Source organism: Lissotriton vulgaris, chromosome 4_1, assembly GCF_964263255.1.
Source record: "Lissotriton vulgaris chromosome 4_1, aLisVul1.2, whole genome shotgun sequence".
Classification (NCBI taxonomy): domain Eukaryota; kingdom Metazoa; phylum Chordata; class Amphibia; order Caudata; family Salamandridae; genus Lissotriton; species Lissotriton vulgaris.
This window is the reverse complement of record NC_141691.1, coordinates 1,359,757,334-1,359,774,626: the sequence shown is the minus strand read 5'-3', so window position 1 is coordinate 1,359,774,626 and position 17,293 is coordinate 1,359,757,334. Positions and strand designations below refer to the sequence as shown.

At 48.3% G+C, this 17,293-nt stretch overlaps 1 protein-coding gene and 1 pseudogene across 2 annotated transcripts in view; one reads left to right on the top strand and one right to left on the bottom strand.

Moving 5' to 3' along the window:
* The window catches only part of LOC147723989 (uncharacterized), a 38,927-nt pseudogene extending 38,189 nt beyond the window's left edge, over positions 1-738 (top strand).
* The window catches only part of LPIN2 (lipin 2), a 791,695-nt gene that overhangs the window by 219,225 nt on the left and 555,177 nt on the right, over positions 1-17,293 (bottom strand). For both annotated transcript variants that reach the window (XM_086965600.1, XM_086965599.1), the window contains exon 15: positions 14,807-14,955. In XM_086965600.1, the coding sequence (XP_086821726.1) occupies positions 14,807-14,955 (149 nt within the window). The remainder of the gene's footprint in view (positions 1-14,806; positions 14,956-17,293) is intronic.

Below are 17,293 nucleotides of genomic sequence, written 5' to 3'. Positions count from 1 at the left end.
CTCTTCAACTTCTTGTGTTTCTTACCTGACGACGACTTCGACCCGGAGGAGTGGTGCCGACTCCCGGAGCTGTGGTGGCTCCGACACCGCGACCTGTCCCTCGACCTCCCGTGGGACCGGGACCTCTCGCGGCGCGGGACCGACTGCCGGAGTTCGAGTCGCCTGCGGGACCGCTCCGGCCCGGCAGTCGGAGCAGGCCTTGTCGTCGTGGTCGACGCCTAGACACAGGTGGTGAGGATCCGTGACCGACATCGTGCGGTCGCAATCCTCGCAGTGCTTAAATCCAGGCATCCCTATGGCACCGATCGGAGTCGTACGACTTTGAAAAGATGATCAAAATGATCCAAAAAGTTAGTCAAAAAGTGACTAGAAGTACTGCTTTTTTCAGATCTGCGCTTGCTGGTGCGGAAGAAAGAAGAACTGACGTCAGCACGCGGAGGGGCGTCTAAGTACTCCGACAACGTCATCACGGCGCCCACGACGCAGACGACGGATGCGGAGCCGCAGACGACGCCTACCGACGCGCAAGGGTACTGCTACGCAAAAATTTCCGGATACAGTCTGACGCCTGGGGATATTCTAAGGTAAAGAATCTATCACTAACGTGTCTCTTTCAGATTCAGCGACTTCTCTCCGAGACAAGCATCTGCAAATTCATTCCAGTTCTTCTCCTTGAACTCTGATTCCTCTGGCAGTATGGCACTTTTCGCTTCAGTCACGACACAAACTGCCAATTAAATTCTTGGATGACGTTTGTGAGCATCAATGACGGGTGGGGGGGGGGGGGGGGGTACACTGCTCCTCTGTTCTATGGCACAGATTATGTGATACCTTCTCTGAAGTTGCAGCCATGGGCATTGTGGAGGAGCCCATTTGGGTAGGCACAATGATATTCCTAATGACACTGACAGGGTATGGAACTACAATGCCTACATGAGGACTCTGGTGGCATCTGTTAGATACCGCTATGGCTGTCGCTATATCGGTTTCCCATATTGTGTACAATTATTGTTTTCACTCCATTCTGATGTTCTGGATTCTGGGGCTCTGGGTCTGGGTGGGTACTGCTGCCTAGATGGTGCTCTCTTTAAACCATTGGCTATATGGCTGGTTCACTGCTATGCACCCCAAAAGTGAATGCACATTTTATTATTCTGTTCTAATGCTTTTCTGACAGTTTTAGTCATACAATCTTCGCTGGACCTTGGATTCGGGGTTTGTTCTAGGTTACAGGCCATCGTCACATGTTATACGCACCTTTGGTACTATGGTGTGCTGGGTGGGGTGAAGTTCTACCTGTCTAATTGAACCTTATAATGCTCGCTGCTGACAGTAACTATAACTTGATAACCTGTAACTTCGGGGGCATGGGATCAGTACAGAAGAAATATAGAATACTAGCGCAACAGCACCGTCGTAAGGCACATATAGTTTATTTGCAAGAGACTCATCTTACTACTGCCCTTAAAATGCGCAGAAAATGGAAGGGTCAGTTGTTTCATACCTCTTATTTTGCCTTTGCAATGGCTGCGGCAATTTGGTTGCAAGCAGGGGTCTCTTTCGCTGTTTTAGACAATAGAATTGATTAATATGCTGTTATGTTCTCATTAGAGTCATCTTGAAATGGCACAGTGGTAGTGCTTGGTAGTAATTATGCACTCAATTTGTAGCAGAATGTTTTTTTTAACACTAATCAAAGATACTCACAGATTGGCCACATTATCCCTGGGTCATAGGAGGGGATTCTAATGCGGTCTTAGATATCAATTTGAATCGCACCCACCCTCCTCTCCCAGGCTCAATCTGACAAGCCAGGGCTTTGCAGCAATGAGTTCAGGGGTGGACCCTGTCCGATATTTGGCGCAATCATAATAATGGCATGCTCGAATACTCATTCTATTCGCCCGACATAAACTGCATGCATGCCTTGATAGGGTCATTTGCACGACTTCTCTCCAAGCAAATGTTACTCATGTGACATACCTATGTAAAACTATCGGATCATAATCCCCTAGTGCTCACATTATCTTGGGGTCAGGTGCGGTCTCCCATCTCTACTTGGGGCAAGAAGCCCCAGTTTTTGGAGGATGCAGTGTTTCAAGATACCTGGCTAACACAATCGATCCCTACTTTTCTGAGAATACTAACACTGTCTCCTCACGGTTAGAGGAATAGGAGACCTATAAGGCTGTGATCAGGGGGTGTCCATCAACGCTGTGGTGGGAGCTCGCAAAAATATCCTTCGTGACCTGACTCCCGTCAGAGCCTGGGTCCATTACAGAAGTCTGCAGTGGGGAATGAGGAAGCAAGAGGTAATTATGCTGAGCGTCTCGATCACATGTGCATTATTGATTATAGGGCCTATATGCAGAGGACTCAGACAGAGTCTGGCAAATCCAGTGCATTACTAGCATGCATGAGTCGATCGCTGCCATCACCCACACCTATCCTATCAATATTTAAGCCTCAACATGATCATGTGACTACACAAATAGACATTAATGTAGCAGTTTGTGACATTTAGACACAGTCCCCCCTGCCGATCAGAGTGGTTTTGTTCCACACCATAAGCTTCACTCAATATACGCAGCTCTTACCAGATATCATGGATGTGGCCCGTGGTCAATATCCAATGGTTGGTTGCTTTTCGTTAGATCTCCGGCAGGCCTTCAAAACTCTTATATGGGACGTAATGTTTGCTCCCTAAACATGTTTTGGTTTTCATCCCTCCAATCGGAGGTGGATTAAATTACTGTACACTCATTCCACTGCATCGGATAGGACACGGCCAGATATATCCTCCCCATATCCAGTGTTCTGTTACACTGGACCTGGTTGAACACTTTTCCCGCTGCTATTTGTTCCGGTGCTGGAGTCTCAGGCGCAGCGGCTTAGGCAGGATGCACAGGGATGGGGGATTCCCCAGGGTCCCGGGATGCATGCAGTATCATTATATGCAGAGGATATGGTATTGTTTGTATGGGATTGACGTGCGGATCTGGCTGGGATCTCTCAGCTGCTTTCCTCGTTTGGCAATTTCATCCGGCCTCTGACTTTACCTTTGGTAAATCCTATGCTTTTTCTTCTGCTGACACTTACGATAAGCCTGCCCTGCCTTTTTGGGATGTCAATATTCAAATGGCACCCCCGAGATTCTGTTATTTAAGCATACAAATATACCATGAAGCATAGGATTTGTTGGATGGGAATCTCTCCAAAACTATCACGTCCGGAGGAGCTTCGCGCGCATCCAAGATGGACGCGTGAGCACAGGGCTCCCGAGACCCTTTCCGCCTCTCGCATCTATCCTGCCACGTATCCTGATTTTGATGACGGGTTCTACTAGCTGATGCCCTGCTGACACAATATCTTTTTTTCAAAAACCAATTTGGCCGCCGGGAACCAGACTTACTACACTTCGAAACTTCGCGGCCTACATCGATGACTATCCACGGACTTGAGTCCCCGAGGTACCCAGGTGGCAATTGAACAACAACGGCCAGTGAGACTCAGCCACTGCCCCTGTGGTACTTTCGGTTTCGTTTTTGGTCATTGTCTATTGCGACTTGCTGCCTGTTGACACTGTTGGCCTGTGTCTTGCTACCGGCTCTAAGCTTGTCCTTCGCCTTCGTCCCCAGACTCTACAAGTCAGTTTTGCGGAGAGCCATTCTAACCTGGTCCCAAAAGGCCAGTGAGGGCTCGCTGCTCAAAATGGCGAGCAAGGCGGAGAGCGAGAAGCGGGCCACCAGGGGCATGTACCGAGGGGGTATCACTCAATCCAATACTATGGATCGCTTCACCCGCCCGAAGGATCCCCTGGTGGAGTGGGTAAAGTTTTGGACGAGACTGGAGATGGCTCTTCTGCGACGGAAGAATTGACATTGAGGGACGTCATGGGCGCCATTGCAAGTGTAAAGACATCTATGGGCCAGCAGTACGAGACACTGGCTTCTAAGATACACAGTGGCAATCAAAGTCAACCTCATCAGGACGGATCTCGCGAAGACCAATGAGCGGGTCAAGTCCCTGGACATTAAGACTGCAAGTCTCACTACTGATGTCTCGGATCTTCAGACCGAAGTCCGTAATCTCCGAACATCTAATGACTTGTTTGCCCGTCGGCTGGATGATTTCGAGAGCCGGGCCAGGCGCAACAACGTCCGCATCATCGGTGTTCCGGAGAATTCCACTGACTTATCCACAGACCTTCTGGTGGAGGACCTCGTGTTGAATCACTTAACACCTAAGGGCCTTAGTAACTTTTTTCACGGTGGAGCGTGCCCACAGAGTTCCAGGCGGGAAGCCTACACTGGGTGCCGCCCCGAGGCCTATCATAGCCAGGATCTTTAATTTTCGGGACAGACGCTATTCTTCAAGCATCACGCACCAATGGTCCCACAAAATTTGAAAATGCATCGATCAGTTTTTATCCGGATTTTACACAGGCGGTGCAAAAACAACATATGGGCTTCACGGGGGTGAAACGGCAACTTAGAGACATGGAACTGAAGTACGCCTTGCTTTTCCCAGCCCGATTGAGGATTGAATATGAGGAACGTGTGCTCTTCTTTGACCGCCCTGAGGTGGTCAGTGACTGGCTCGACACTCTGCCGGCGCATCGGAACTGCCCGGAACGATCGAGGGGCGCTGAAGGAGGCCTGGAGGAAAAGGAGGAGTGAGTCCTTACCGGCATGCCAGCTCTATGGAGTTATAGCAGTGGTTCGATGATTCTTGTGTACATATATTGATGATTACCCGGGGGTGGGAGGAATCGGGACTCTTCCTCCTCAAGGGGGTTTTTCTCTCTTTTTGTAGGTTAGTTTAATGGGGCGACAGGCACACTGCAAGTTGGGGTGGCTTTTTGGTCTAACGCAGGGGTGCAGGGTGGGGGGGGGTGTTTTGGGGTTTCCTCTGGGGGGGGGGGGGGGGGGGGGGGTCTTTGTTTCTTTGTTTATTTCGAGGCTACACTTTGTTGCATTTTCCGTCTTTTGTGCCTGTTTCTTCGTGGGGGGAGCACTGTTCTCATTTCTGGGATGGGGGTGGGGGGCTGAGGGTGCTGAGTTGGAATGTTAATGGTCTGGGCGATAGGATAAAGCGAGGGATAGTTCTGCAATACTTGAAACGTCTTTCCCCAGACATAGTGTTATTGCAGGAAACGCATCTGATAGGGAACACATGCCATGCATTGAATAGACGGGGCTATCGTCTGGCGGCACATTCCGGATTTACCACCGGGTCGAGGGGGGCAGGCGACCTCGTTAGGGGCTCCCTCCCCCTGGAGATAGACGACACCGTGCTGGATGTTAGAGGCCGATATGCGGCCATTACGGGCCGCTGGGAAGGGAAGGCGATCTCCATACTCTCTGTATATGTCCCGCCAGGCTTACAGTCCACCACGTTTTCTGATTTGTGAAGGGTGGTTTTGGGTTTCCCTGAGGGTATTTTGGTTGTGGGTGGTGACTTTAACTCGGTTGTCTGTGGTAGTGAGGATCGTAGCCCCCCCAGGATTTTCCCAAAATCACAATCATGGCTGGGCAACTTCCTGGAGGCGTTGGGTTTAGTGGATTGCTGGAGGCAACTACACCCCGGGCAGGCACAATATACGTTTTATTCGGGTGCACAAGGAAGTCTCTCGAGGCTTGATTATATCCTAATGCCGGCGGTGCAGGTGGTCTCTGTGAGGGAAATTCGACACCTTGAGAGGGGGATCTCGGACCACTCCCCACTCTGGCTTACTATTGATGTACAGTTGGGAACTGAGGGCTGGGTTGCTCCGATTAACCCCTGGCACCTTCGTAATCCTAAAACTAGAGCCGAGGTGGTTAAATGTATGGATTACTACTTTGCTGAGAACGTGGGGTCGGTGTCCTCCTCCATCTCCCTGTGGGAGGCTTATAAGACTGTGATTTGTGGTCAAACCTTGTCCTTGATTGCCAGCGCGAGGAAAAGCAAGAATGAGGAGGTGGTATGTTTGGAGAATGAAATTACTGCTTTGGAAGAAGAGTTGGAATCCGGGGTTACACCTGAGGGGCTGCATGTTCTAGCCCTTAAACAGTCTGACTACAGGGCTCTGGTGACTGATGTGGCCAAGGCGATGAGTCGTGAGCAACAGGGGCGTTTGTACGATGTCGGTGACAAAGCGGTAAAATTGATTGCTTGGTTGGATAAAAGAGAAAGGTTGAATCGGGTGGTGCCTGTTGTTGAAAGAGAGGATGGGACGTGGGTTGTGGACCCGGTTGAGATAGTCGGGGTCTTTGCCCAGCACTTTCAGAAGGTCTACGCGCCGGTCTCGGACAGACCGGAGGAGGACTCACATTTGCTACTTAGGGATATCGCGTTGCCTAGCCTGTCGGAGTCAGACAGGGAGCTTATGGAAGCGGACTTTTGCACCGATGAAATAGCGCTCGCTATCCGCTCCCTTCGCTCGGGGAAGGCCTCCGGCCCGAATGGTATCCCGATCGTGCTGTACAAGCTGTGTCCCGACAAAATGGCGCCATATCTTCGCCAAATGTTTTTGGAATCGCGAGATCTTGGATCCCTTCCCCGGGACCAGACTGGCGTCCATTGTAGTCATCCACAAGGACGGGAAACCCTGCGACTAATGTTCATCATACAGGCCGATTTCGCTTTTGAACGTCGAGCCAAAGATTTTGGCAAAACTATTGGCAAATCGACTGATAAAGGTGATCAGCGATTTGATACACCCAGATCAGTCTGGGTTCATTCCTCATCGCAATAATGCGCTCAACCTTCGCCGTCTTCATGGCGTATTGGCAAGGGCGGGGTCGCTTCGTGAACCGGCCATCTTGGTTTCTTTGGATGCCTCGATGGCCTTTGACACGGTGGAGTGGCCGTATCTGTGGGCGGCCCTTGCAAAATTTGGTTTTGGCCCCAATTTCATCGGGTGGGTTAGACTCCTGTATGAGCAACCACTGGCCCAAGTGGTGGTTAACGGTAGGGCCTCGGAACCTTTTGTTCTCGGAAGAGGCACGCGGCAGGGCTGCCCTTTGTCACCACTGCTCTTCGCGCTCGCCCTTGAGCCCCTTGCCGCGTGGCTTCGGTGGGAGCCATCGCTTAAAGGCATTAGGTGGTCCCCTGACTTTGAGGATCGTATATTGTTGTATGCAGACGATATTTTGCTGTACCTCACTTCCCCTCGTAAATCATTAGGAGTATTGTTTGACGTTTTGAGTTCCTTCGGGAGAAATTCTGGCTTGGTTATTAATTGGGCCAAGTCCTGTATCTATTCACTTACTGGAGAATTGCCTCTCTTGCCCCGCTTCTGTCCGATACCGATATCACACGACGGTTTTAAGTATTTGGGGATTTACATATCGTTGGACTCCGCGGCGCGATATGAGAGGAACTTGCTTCCTCCGCTTCTCCGGCTTAGATCGGACGTCACGGCGTGGTGTGGTTTGCCGCTGTCCCCGGTAGGGAGAGCGGCCCTCTTTAAGATTTTGTCTCTTCCCCGATTCCTGTACACCATCCAAAAAAAGCTTGATTTGGTGCCCGCCAGTTATTTAGCCGAGATTGAGGGCCTTCAGAGGAAGCTTGTGTGGGGCGGGCGGCCTCGCATCGCACTGGCGAAATTGACTTTGCCCTGGTACGATGGCGGCATAGCGTTGCCCAATATCAAACGATACTATTGGGCGTCCCAACTGAGTGCAATCAACCACGCAATGTACGGTCCGGTCCCGAATCCCGCATTCGAAATGGATAGATGGCAGCTGCCGGGAGGCGACTATAATAGGGCGCTCTACTCCAAATCGGCTAGGAAGAATCTGACTGGCCCCACTGGGGTTGCGGTACGGGTGTGGGGTAGTGCAACCGCTGCCACGGGGTGGTCGGACAAGTTGACTAGAGCTACCCCGCTTTATGCGGTAGAGAGACTGGGCAGTCTCTGGACGACGAAGGGATTCGACAAATGGGACCTCATCGGTATCAGTAAGGTCGGAGATCTCTGGGTCAAGAACAGAATTAAAACTTTCGATGAACTCAAACGGGAATACACATTGAGTGATAGGGAGCACTTCCGCTATATCCAGATTCGCCATGCGCTTGAGTCGGTCTTCCCAGCCGGAACCGCTATTCCTGAGTCCTCCCCCCTGGAAGATAGAGTGCTTGATGGGTACGTCCCCGATAGTACTATTTCTCTCATTTATAAAAAAACTTATCAATGACCGCTCGGATCTCCTTGTACAGCTTCGTGGGGCTTGGACCGGCGATGGACTGGAGTTGGATGATGAAGACTGGCAGGCCGCGATATCTTCCCCTAAGGAGGTCGCGATTCCGGCGCGTCTCCGGCTGGTACAACTGAAGATTTTACATCGAGTTTATGTCACGGGTCCACGCTTGATGTGTATGGGTTATTCTGTGGATGGGTTGTGTAGGCGCGGCTGCGGTATGCTTGCTACCTTTCTTCATATTTTATGGGAATGTCCGGATGTTGTGGTATTTTGGAACCGTGTGCATGCTGTTATGGAAGAGGTGACGGGTGTTTCCTTATTGCCAGAGGCCAGACGCTGTTTGTTGAACGTCTGGGAGCCGAATGATTACAGCGTTGCTCAGACTCAATGGGCCACCCTCGGCAACATGATAGCGAAAAGGGACATAGCCCAACTGTGGGGGTCTCAGAGGGCACCTCTGGTTTCAACATGGAAAGAAAACATGGACTGGTGCACGTTCAGAGAAAAAACTGTGTATGTCGCCCGTGGCAGGCCCAAGAAGTGGGGGAGGATATGGGGCCAATGGAACTCGTATCGTGGAGAGATTTGCACCCCCCCTTTCGTGGAAGCCTCTGATGTTCCTCTGTTCCCGTGACCATGCATTCCATGCATCTATATCCTATGGTATACGACTTGCTTGCCTACTCTCGGCCCCCTTCCCGCCCCGAGAGCCTCTATACTTTATCAAATCAGCTCCTTTAGCTGGGTTGCTTCCCCTGCTAACTGAGACAGCCACTCACTGTATAGTCTATTGCCTCGGAATTTTTGTTTGTGTGTTTGTTTTATAAAATATAAAATGTGAAACCTTTCATTCATCCTCCTATCACCACAAGATCTCTGCTTTGACGTACGGTATCGCTGCCGGACCCACGGGCTGTCGGCTGATGAGCTGTGTAACATTGTGACTTTGATATATATTGCTACTTGCCGGCCTCTGTGGTTGTAGGTCTGTAACTGTACTACTTTTCTAGTAATAAAGGTTTAAAAAAAAAAAAAAAAAATATCACGTCCCTCAAATCAGCTTTATGGGGTCTTCCCTCGTCTTCGGGTACCCTCACAGCGATTAATCTATGTCCCTGGGAGCAGGGAGGAGTAACGGAAATTTGTTTGCTCTTCGAACCAGTCCACCCATGATTTTGTCGGTACTCATGGTCTGCCAGAAACACTCTTTTTAACACACTCCAGCATTATTTGTTATGTTCAACGTTGGGTGCTGTGCGGTTCTGAACCGGATAGACAGAAATTCATACAAGCAATGCAGGTTATGGATTATGGCAACCACCTCACTCGCTATTTATATTGTGGTCTGCGTGCACACCTGATGGTTTCCTAAGCTCCCAGCAGACCAAGTGGGAAGAGGACTTCACACGAGGTCTCCATGATAAAGAACAAGCCTTCCTTATTGAATGCCCCACTTTATTCTTCTGCAACTGCCACTTTAAGTTCATTCAGTTTTCTATCTTACACAGGGGCCTACTTCTCGCCACAGAGGCTACACTCTGTGTTCCCCACTGTGTCCTCTACCTGCCCCAGTTGCAAATTTGCTGCATATGTTATGGGCCTGCCCATTGTTATCTTATTAGGCGGCTTTCCGAATCACTTTGTCAGAGTTGACTGAGCTGGACCACTGACACAGTGGAACAATGCATTCTAGGATTATACCCAATGCCTAAGGGTTCCAGAGTGGCACTCGTTCTGCCAATTTTGCGATTTTATTGGCAAAACGCCTCCTCAGGAGATAATGGGAATCCCCAGTGGCACCCCCTTGTCCCCCAATGGTGGAAGGAAGTCCTGAGGTCGGGAGAGGCTGAAAGTGGTGCCTTGCCTAGGGAGGAGTACTGAGGTTTGCAGAAGAGGCCCGTAGCTATGGAATGAGATGTACACATTTAATTTTTTAAGGCTCTGGAGATTGCTCATGGCTAGCCTTGCACAGAGTGGGTTTTATTCATTGTATGTTCTGTCCTACCACTGCTCTGCTCCAGGTTGGGATATCCCTTTGCTACCCTGTTATATTTCCGAAGGAAGCCTTACGGCTTGACATGTTACTCATGACACTTTAAGCTATTGATGCCCATTCTCAGTGGATTAGATGGTCCCTTTGATCATGTGCCCACAAGTATAACTACATCCAGTTGTGCTATGTCTGTGTACAGATGAATATCGTAATGATGCAGAATTCAGGGAGGGGGTGGGGGTGAATGCATTGGTCTACAGATTATTCGGATTGTAATCCCATAGGCCAAGTGTATGGCGGAGTAGTTTTCCACAACACTCTTGATACCTGGATTGTAATTACCGAAAATCTTTTCTTTTCTTTTTCCTAGCTTGAAGATTGGGAATTCTTTATATCGCTATACAGTGGCACATGTCTGTATGTAAATATTCAATATAGTTTGTGTTTAAAAAAAAAAAGACTTAAGCACGATGTACGCCAAATAGCCATAAAAGGGCTCAGCACTGGGGGAAAAAGTCTCGGCATTTAAGCGGTTAAATAAACCCAAGTCTCAGAGCTAAAATGCAAGTTAAGTTAAATGCTAGCATATAGCATTGTGTTTTCAAACACCTACTTTGCAAATGCTTATATTCTGTGTCTTATTTTATAAAGAGATATTCCAAATTAGTGCTATCACACTGGAGAACAGCAAAAATTATTGCAAAAACAAGTAACAGCATATAGTTATCATCCAGCACAGATAAGGAGTGCTCGCTCCTAGAGCCCACTATAAAAGTAATGTGACCCATGTGTTTTGATCAGAAAAACCAGAGCATTCAAACTGCACACAGACTTGCTAGTGAATACTTGTGTGCCTTTTGCTATACAACTGATGTACTAATCGTCACATTAAAAAAAATTATATTAGCAGGAAGTTGAAAACACAGCTGCTTGATTAATATTAACGTGACAGTAAGAATCTTAAAACCCCTGTAAATGGCTGTGAACGTAGCAAAGGAGGCCTGCAAGGGTCAGTATACCCCTGCCCTTCCTACCTGGAAGCTTTATTTTAAAAAGATGCTTGTGTTTCTTAAAGGGACAGTTTCTACTTTTTAAAAGTTTCACAGTAGGCAGTCAATAGTGGGGTGGTGGGGGGGAAGGGGCATGCAGTCGTCCACTGGATCACTGTCTGCTCCCTCACAAAGCCACCAACAACGATCACTAAAGTAAAGGACAGTCACCAAATCCACTAACTCAAAACAGAGCTCCGACAACAACCACCTAAAGTGCATCCTGCTCAACACCCGCTCGGTCCACAGACACTCCATCGAACTCTGGAACCTACTCGCCACTACATTGCCGGACGTCGCCTTCCTTACAGAAACATGGATGAACGCCTCATCAGCCCCAGACATCGCCATAGCCATCCCGGACGGCTACAAGATCATTCGAAAGGACCGCATCAACCAAACGGGAGGAGGCATAGCCATCGTCCATAGGAACACCATCCGCATCACGACGAGCCTCGACGATAACCTCGCTACTGCCGAACACCTTCACTTCCAGATCCACACCGACCCCAAGACCACACTCAGAGGCACCCTCATCTACAGACCTCCAGGACCCCGCACACAATTCAGAGAAGACATCACTGACTTCAGTGGACTACATCCTACTGGGAGACCTCAACTTCCACCTGGAAAAAAATAACGACAACACCACCACTACCCTTCTGGACAACCTGGCAAATCTCGGACTCAAACAACTTGTTGACACCCCCACCCACCTTGCCGGACACACGCTCGACCCAATCTTCACCTCCAGCAAACACATCTCCTTCGACCACACCACAGCTCTCCACTGGACGGACCACAGCTGCGTTCACTTCAACTACAAAAAGACCTCGACCCACAACCCCCCACAACCTATCCCCCGAAGAAATTGGAACAAAATCACCACCGCCCAGCTCTCTTCTTCGCTTCACCTAAACCCTCCCCCCAAATCATCGGACCCAAACCAAGCAGCAACCAACCTCACACAATGGATCACCCTCAGCGCCGACGAACTAGCACCCCTGAAAAACCATCAAATCAAGCAAGGTAGCAAAAAAGCCCCCTGGTTCAACGACGACCTCAAGAAATCCAAGAAGCTCTGCCGCACCCTCGAGAAAGCCTGGAGAAAAAACCCATCCACTGACAACTTGGCCATCTTCAAGAACGCCACCCGCAAACACCACCAACTGATCCGATCCACCAAGAAATCAGCACTCAAAGATCGACTTGACAACAACGCCCAAAACAGCAAGGAACTATTCAACATCGTAAAAGACTTTACCAACCCCACCGTCCGCACCACCGACATCACTCCCTCCCAAGACCTCTGCGACTCATTATCCTCATTCTTCCACAACAAAATCGCCGACATACATAACAGCTTTGAAAATCAATCAGAAGACCAGTCAACTCCACCCACCCCCGAACCTAAACAGAACTCTAACAACCTTTGCGCATGGAACCCAATCACTACTGAAGACACCATCCGCCTGATGAACTCCATCCACTCAGGATCGCCAACCGACCCATGCCCCCACCACATCTTCAACAAAGCAGACTCCATCATCGCACCCCATCTCCGCGATGTCATGAACTGTTCCTTCAACTCCGCTACCTTCCCGGAAATCCGGAAACACGCTGAACTCAGCGCCCTTCTGAAGAAACCCACAGCAGACCCCTCTGAACTTAAAAACTACCACCCCATCTCGCTCCTCCCATTCCCTGCCAAAGTCATCGAGAAAGCCGTCAACAATCAGCTCGCCGCCTTCCTTGAATGCAACAAATCCCTCGACCCCTCACAGTCCGGCTTCCGAGCCAAACACAGCACCGAAACCGCCCTCATCGCAGCTACAGACGACATCCGAACGCTTCTGGACAACGGAGAAACAGCCGCCCTCATCCTACTTGACCTCTCCGCCGCCTTCGACACTGTCTGTCATAACACCCTTATACAACGCCTCAGCAATGCCGGAATACAAGGAAAAGCCTTGGACTGGATCATCTCATTCCTCGCCGGAAGAACCCAGAGAGTCCGCCTCCCCCCATTCAAATCAAAGGCCACCGAAGTCATCTGCGGCGTGCCACAAGGATCATCACTCAGTCCCACCCTCTTCAACGTTTACATGAGTCCCCTCGCATCCATCGCGCGCCAACGCAACCTCAACATCATCTCCTACGCAGACGATACCCAGCTGATCCTCTCCCTCACCAAAGACCCGAACACCGCCAAAAACAATCTACATGAAGGAATGAAAGAAGTAGCCGAATGGATGGAGAACAGCCGTTTAAAACTGAACTCGGACAAAACGGAAGTCCTCATCCTAGGATCATCCCCCTCTGCCTGGGACGACTCATGGTGGCCACCGGCCCTGGGTACAGCACCCATACCTACAGATCACGCACGTAACCTGGGCTTCATCCTGGACTCCTCCCTCTCGATGACCAGACAAGTCAACGCCATCTCATCATCATGCTTCAACATCCTACGCATGCTCAAAAAAATCTTCCGTTGGATCCCCACCGAAACAAGAAAGACGGTCACTCACGCACTGGTCACAAGCCGACTGGATTACGGAAATACCCTCTACGCCGGAACCACAGCCAAACTACAGAAAATACTCCAACGCATCCAAAACGCCTCAGCCAGACTCATACTAGACATCCCCCGTCAAGCTCACATTTCCATTCACCTGAAAGACCTCCACTGGCTCCCCGTCAACAAGAGAATAACGTTCCGTCTCCTCACCCACGCACACAAGGCCCTCTACGACCTAGGACCCGAATGCCTCAACACACGACTATCCTTCTACACCCCCACCCGCCTATTACGTTCATCCAATCAAGCCCTCGCCGCAATACCGCGCATCCACAGATCCACCATGGGGGGAAGATCCTTCTCCTACTTAGCAGCCAGAACCTGGAATTCTCTCCCCACCCACCTCCGCCTTACACAGAACCACCCCTCCTTCAGAAAGCAGCTAAAAACCTGGTTATTCGATAAGTAAAGCACCCACACCCCCTCAAGCGCCTTGAGACCCTCTGGGTGAGTAGTGCGCTATACAAATTTCTGAACTTGAACTTGAACTTGATCGCTGTCTCACAAGAAGTACTTCCACAATGCAAATTAGTTACGTTACCAGCTTGGGTGTCGGCAAACGTCAAATGGCTTGTGACTACAATTTCGGTTTCACAACATTGATACATATATTTGAGACTCGTAAATAGGAAGGGTGGCCCGCTTTAACACCCTCAATTATTTGCAATTTGAAACAAATCACAAAAGCCATTTTTCGAATTGGAAAGACTGGTCTCACAAAATGGCTTTTATACATTGTGCAAGGGTATTTTGCAGTCACAGGACCTGTGATTATGCAAATTGTAGGGTTTTAGACAGCAAAATACCTAAGTACATCTGGCCTGTAGAAAGTTTGTTACAATGCCGAACGTGGGGAGTAACGTGGACACAGGAGATCCATATTACTGGATTGTCTTTCATGTTGTTAAGTTCATGGGGTGTCATGTAAGATCACCTTCACAATGACTAGACAGTGGGGGTTGATATTCGACAACACTCAATACTTTGTATCACTCACTTGGTTATTGTTCCATCAATGTCTGAAATAATGACTTTGTCATTCCAATTCCACAAGTAGATGGTCCCCATGCAACGGGAAGTTCCTTGATACTGGGTGGTAATACTGAACACAACATCATTTGGACCATCTCTCAATTTTAGCTTTTCCTATAAAGAACAAAAGAAACCAACATCACTAAGTTCAATTAAATATGAACTGTTCTTGTACAGGTGGTTAGGACACTCAAACACTGTTGAATGGTACAAAATATCACAAGAAGCCTTTTTATCTTTCTGTATATAGAAAGCAGTTTACTTCATAGGTTTACATTTGTTTAACCATCCATTCTACAGGCACAGTCCAAAAAGAATTTCAAATAAATAGTCTGCGTTATCACAGCCAAATGTCAGCAACGTTAATCATCCACGAAGATAGGTAATGAATATGGGCTTTTAGAAAATTCTGCTATCGTGCAAGCAATTATCTTAATTGCAAGTGACGGTCCAAGTGAAATTGCCTGCAGGGAAGTAAACACCTCTACTACCTGTCTTTCATAGGCTGACAAAATGATGGGAAAAAAAGTTAAGCTAGTTCTTAGCAGACCAGTAGACCAACTCATCATTGGCTGTCTTACTCCACAGGTTGAATACTTTAACTGCTCTGCCGTGATGGGTTCTAGCAGTTGGTGGAATAGGTCAACTAAAATGCTATTTGTGATAAATCAAAGCTAAACAATTTGGAGCCAGACTGCCTAAAAACAAATCATTTGCTTACATGTAAATATATTGATGACACTCAATCATTAACTCCACGTATGGAGTTCAATGTTTAATACAAATCTTAACATTTACAGGGTATCTGGTCAGCTAGTTTTTATACTTTTATGATCAATCTGGACCATTCCCAACCATCCAATAGGTAATGGAAGAACTTGGTGAACAGGAGCCAAAAGCAGTCACTGAATAAAAGTCATGATTCTGTAATCAAAAGCTACCTCAGTACAAATAATTAGGCCAGTTTGTTGGTGTTGCAATAATTTGGAGGTTCATAATAGAAGATAACTGTTTCCTACAGAGATTTCTCAAAAAGGAGAAAAGGTTTAGGTTTCACATTTGATGGATGATAATGATGGTGACTGATACCTGCCCACTATAACCGGTGTTTGCGGTTATACCATATGCAATTAAAGTTTCAGGCTGCGCTCAAGATAACTTTAAAAGATCTTGCATATGGTTTAGTGTCTGAAATCATTATTCACAGACAGTCAGGGGTTGGTTACAACTCTTCCACTGGAAAAGTCTTTCCCCAGAGTAAAGCGGAGACCTCTAAGATATGTTGAGCAGGAGAGCTCCCTAAATTCCTGGGAGAGGAAGCGTATGCAGGGCCCCCAAGTTTTATTAAATAGTGGCAATTTTGTTCAGTTACAGCATTAAGTTTTTTTATGCCCAGAAGACCCCACAATTTGTGAAGTCAGTCCAGTTTTGATGGGACATCGTCTGTTCCCAAACTAGCTAACAAAGTCTGCTTTGATGCACAAAGTGAAAGTGTGATGGCTTTGCCCTTTGGTGAGGTCAGAGGATTAGCGAGTACATTAGGGAGTCCCAATAAGATGTAGCTAGGGAAGTGCGGAATATCAGTGTCATACATATATGTATGTATGTATGTATTGGTAATCTTTTATAGCGCATGTCTGTCACCCAACGGGTATCCTGGCGCTTTGACTAGAAGGATCCTGCTGCGCACCCTGCTGATTTAAGAACTAAAAAGACATCTGGTTAATATCGGCTAGGACCGCAGACCAATAGTGGTGCAGGTTGGGTCAGGGCCAAAGGATATGCGTTAATGTTCCAGGGTTACCACAATGCCCCCAACAACTATTGTCCCCTCTCGGCTTCCACTTAGCCAGTCTCTTCAGTGTGTAGTACCAACAATGCGTAATGTTTAAGGATGTCTCTTTGCCTGTGGCACTACAGGCAGAAGAGTGATTGTGGCGGAGATTATTCGCCCACTCAGTGGAAGTGAAGGAACATTCATCCTTTGCCTTATTTTAAAAGGATATTGCAAGTCAACAAGGAGCCCTGTGACCATATAGCAGAACGAAGCAGAAGACCACAAGAATGAGTATGCAAATATAACTGATCAGCTCATCCATAGTACTATGCTGATGGCCCGTGGGTACTTAGAGGCAAAGATTGTCATTTTGCATTTTTGTAAATGCTGCTGGGCTCCCCACCTGCAAAAGGAGTTGACATGCCTGCTTAGCTGAAGTGGGGTCCATGTACCTTACACAGTTATGTTGCTAAGAAATAGACTCCATCTTATGAGCGATGCGTCGTGGAAATTGGTCACTAGCGGAAGAGGGTCAAAAGAAAGGACTCACTATAAGCAGGTTGTTGATGTTCCACCAATGCAAAGAGGGTAGAGTTCTTGCCTTTATCAACACTAGATTCTCTAAATGATCCTCACCTTAAGTCCATTGAATGGCAAGGCATTGTTGTAGGGGGA